At 39.2% G+C, this 4,068-nt stretch overlaps 1 protein-coding gene and 1 long non-coding RNA gene across 2 annotated transcripts; one reads left to right on the top strand and one right to left on the bottom strand.

Moving 5' to 3' along the window:
• The first annotated feature begins 90 nt into the window (after positions 1–90).
• LOC108564270 lies at positions 91–340 on the top strand. The gene is made up of 2 exons (XR_001891131.1): positions 91–209; positions 301–340. It is a non-coding gene; the product is annotated as an uncharacterized LOC108564270 (long non-coding RNA).
• A 485-nt stretch (positions 341–825) lies between these two features.
• On the bottom strand, positions 826–3,429 carry LOC108564269 (chorion peroxidase; the record flags this gene model as incomplete). The annotated part of the gene is made up of 9 exons (XM_017923263.1): positions 826–964; positions 1,025–1,139; positions 1,667–2,030; positions 2,085–2,238; positions 2,294–2,441; positions 2,495–2,692; positions 2,756–2,948; positions 2,997–3,193; positions 3,253–3,429. Coding segments are annotated over 9 exons (1,619 nt in total), but the record flags the coding sequence as incomplete, so codon positions are not given.
• Between the last annotated feature and the right edge of the window lie 639 nt (positions 3,430–4,068).

Here is a 4,068-nt window from a genome sequence, read left to right as displayed (position 1 = left end):
TAATTTCAATTGCTACTAATATTCGCGCCTCCCCTAAGACTAACAATTATAAATTGTTAAATTGATTGAGTTTTTGTGTTTGCAGCTTGGACGATGGAGTTTTCATGGATTATCAAGACACGAGACCGGAAATCGAAGCTGTATTTCCGGACGGTCGCATCGCCCATCTGAGGACCACAGCGGATCGCCTAAGGTTCCTCAAATTCCTGGTAAATATTCTAAATTACAACAAATCATTTAGAAACTAGATTATGTTTCGTTGAATGCAAATGATTTCGATTTGTGTTTGTGTTATTACAGAAAAACGGAGCATCCAAAATGCAGAACTAAAATGACGACGTAAAAAAAAATACAGAACTGACCTCTCCTCTTTCTCCACTAAACTTCGATTATCATAACAGAATTGAATCAATCTTTCGACGTCGTCGCTCGCCGTTGTTTTTCAAGACGTCCTCCCTCTGTACAAAGCCGCCTTCTTTCCTCTTTACCCTCGGATCTCGACAAATATTTATTTTCCACCGATGATGATGATGATATGATGATGATATTATGTGCGTGTTTGCATCATGTTTGTCCTCATGGTTGACGCGCTCCGTCGACGCGCTGGCTGGACTCGACGAAGCGCGGCCGAATCCACCACAACTTATCGTCTCTTCAACTCATTTCTCTAAACAAACCCGGACGAAGAAGAAACGCACGCACGGACAACAGCAGCAGCAAAACCGAACGGAGACTCTAGCAAAGACTGTCGTTTTAAAAACCGTGTATTTAAAAAAAGAAAAACATAATATTGAACTTATATATATTATATAAATATTAAGACGAAATATTGCTTGTTGAATAAATTATACGATTACAATCAAATTTACAACTGCTGCAGTTGCAAACTGTTTATTCGAAATCCTGCCACAGCATCAGGTTTATCCTCGGTATCTCGTTTCCGTTGCAATCGTGGAATTCGTTCCTGCAAATCAAACCGTTCATCAAATACAAATTAACAATTATTTCTTTTCTTTTTCTTTACCCAGGAACTCCGGGAAGTTTGAACGCGTTTAGAGCTTGCCTGGCTAGAAGAAAACCATCGCTGTTATCACAGATCATTCTCGACAACGAACTCTTCCTGAGACTCTGCAATTGCTCTGTAGAAACACATCATCATGAATTAATCGTCAAATTAAGAATATTTAAGCAGACGATAAGAAAATGTCTCTAAAGAAACTGTAATTAATTCGTAAGTTATTTGATAATGAAACAGTAACGTTTCTTTTGTGACAGTTTATGTTTCAATGTGGAAATACCTAGAGTGAAGTGGCTGGGATTGACTGAAGGAAATACATCATCATGAATTTATCTTCAAATTAAGAATATTTAAGCAGACGATAAGAAAATGTCTCTAAACAAACTGTAATTAATTCGTAAGTTATTTGAAATTGAAACAGTAACGTTTCTTTTATGACAGTTTATGTTTCAATGTAGAAATAACTAGTGTAAAGTGGCTGGGATTGACTGAAGGAAACACATCATCATGAATTTATCGTCAAATTAAGAATATTTAAGCAGACGATAAGAAAATGTCTCTAAAGAAACTGTAATTAATTCGTAAGTTATTTGACAATGAAACAGTAACGTTTCTTTTGTGACAGTTTATGTTTCAATGTGGAAATACCTAGAGTGAAGTGGCTGGGATTGACTGAAGGATCGTGATCGAAGAAGTACTTGTCGCCCTTCTTCAGCCTGAAGAACTGATCGGCGATGATGTCTCTAAAAGTGACACCCAAAATGCTTCCGGCGTGTTTGGACTCCAACAGTCCGCCGACCCAAAGATCGACGTCGTCCACGGAGGAATAGACCGAAGCGAGTTTGGGCCCGAACTGCGCCCCGAAGTCCTTGAAACTCGTGTACCTCGCCTGTCCCACCAGCTGCCTGTAATCGTTGTACGGTCTGAGACCGTGATCGCGACCTCTCTGGATATTCAGGGAAGCCAAATCGACGCCGAAAGGATTACCAGCACGAAACATGTATTTGGTAAGCTGCAAAAGATTGAGATTAAGAAAGAAAAATGTAAGTTTTGTTGAAGATCCAACCGATTCCGAAAGCAGATTGTCGACTTCTTGTATGGGTTCCGTGGTCAACGTGCTCAAGAGTTGATCGTAGAAGAGATGCTTTCGCATTCGACCCGGATAGAACATCGTTTCGGGCAACGAAATCATTTCGTCCATCTTATCAACCCCGTAAATCCTGCAGAAAACACGCAATTCGTTAATGATTTCTATTTCTAAGGATTTAAGATTACTTGAGGAGTCCTTCGACCGTCGAATGACCGAATCTGAATGCGGCTGAAGCGAATTCGTTGGTAACAGAGGGCTCCACCCTCTGGTCATAATCGTAAGAGTAATCGAACTCTTTCAAACCGATGTCGAATTCTTTCATCGCCGCTTCACCTGCAAACCAATTATTCATGGAAACATTGAAAGTGTTGAATTTTGAAACGCACCTAAAAGAGCTGGCAAGAATTCCTTGTAAGTTACCACCTGCATTTCTGCTGTTAAGATTCGCCTGGCTTCCAAGAAAATCTTTTGATCGGACCAACGCGAATTGATTCTGCCCAATTCTCTGGCCAATCTGTTATGTTCTCGCATGAAGAGCGTGTGCAGAGCCACCAAAGAGATCATCTGGTTTGTTCTGCTGTCTCCTGCGAACATTCATTGAACATTAATTGAATTTTATTTTTTTTTTCAGTATTCAGAATTCAAACCTGATTCGAAGCACGCAGATCCTTGCTCCTGAGTGATGCAGGCTTCCGGATCTTTCGAAAGAGGTAACAATTCTCTTCCGAAATCCACGAAGACTTTGAGCATTCCTCCTTGGAAGCTGCGCAGTTCTGCGGTTTGCTCCGGGGTCGATCCGTACACCGAAGAGCCGTCAACGAAATGGGTCACTTTGTTCATCTGGAATTTACAACATTTACAATGGGTAAGAACATTTAAACTCTATACTTGTTGCGCGTATCCTAAAGTGCAGTCGCTTCTCGGCGCCATAACGGATCGCACGAAATTCATGCATCCCTGCTTGAAGAACGAAAAGAAGGGATCTTTCGGTGGGATGTAGATGGGCATGCAAGCGAAGTGTCTGATGTGAGGTGGAAGCTGTAGCGATCCGTCCGGGGTGCAGCAAGAGATTGCGCTTCCGTTCACTGGAATAGGTGATGGTTTTGTCGATTGCAAACGAAAGATGAAGATTACTAATTGTTACCGAAAGTTGAATCTATCGATTGGGTGATGTCGTGCGAGAGGAACTGTCCGTACTGCATCAGCATCAAGGTGATCTCGCGATTGGGGACGTCTCCGTCGGGGAACAGAGCCGTGCTGATTATCCTGGGGCTGTTCAACGGTTGCCCTTGATCTTCGGACACTCTTGGTAACCAAATTCCTAATAAATGTTAAACAATTGATATAATATTTATCATTTTCCTGTAATCAAGTGTAACAATTAAATTTCAAAATTAACAAATGCAACGCTTTTATATTTTATCCTATATCTCGATAACTACTAAGCTAATTGCAAGTAAAATGCGATTTTTAAAGACAAAACTATAGACTTTCCGATGTGTTAACTTTTATATTGCTATTACTTATCGTTATCCTGTAATCAAGTGTCAAGTTAAACAATTAAATTTCAAAATTAACAAATGACAGCTAATTTATCTATACTCGTAATATAGTATTTTATCAACGCCTTATATTTTATCTATATCTCGATAACTACTACAGCTAATTGCAAGCTAAAATGCATTTTTAAAGAAAAACTATAGACTTTCCGATGTGTTAACTTTTATATTGCTATTACTTATCGTTATCCTGTAATCAAGTGTCAAGTTAAACAATTAAATTTCAAAATTAACAAATGCAACAACGCCTTTATATTTTATCCTATATCTCGATAACTACTACAGCTAATTGCAAGCTAAAATGCGATTTTTAAAGACAAAACTATAGACTTTCCGATGAGTTTACTTTTATATTGCTATTACTTATCGTTATCCTGTAATCAAGTGTCAAGTTAAACAAT

This window comes from Nicrophorus vespilloides, unplaced genomic scaffold (assembly GCF_001412225.1).
Source record: "Nicrophorus vespilloides isolate i.1.1-1 unplaced genomic scaffold, Nicve_v1.0, whole genome shotgun sequence".
NCBI lineage: Eukaryota > Metazoa > Arthropoda > Insecta > Coleoptera > Silphidae > Nicrophorus > Nicrophorus vespilloides.
This window is presented reverse-complemented; position numbering and strand designations above follow the sequence as displayed.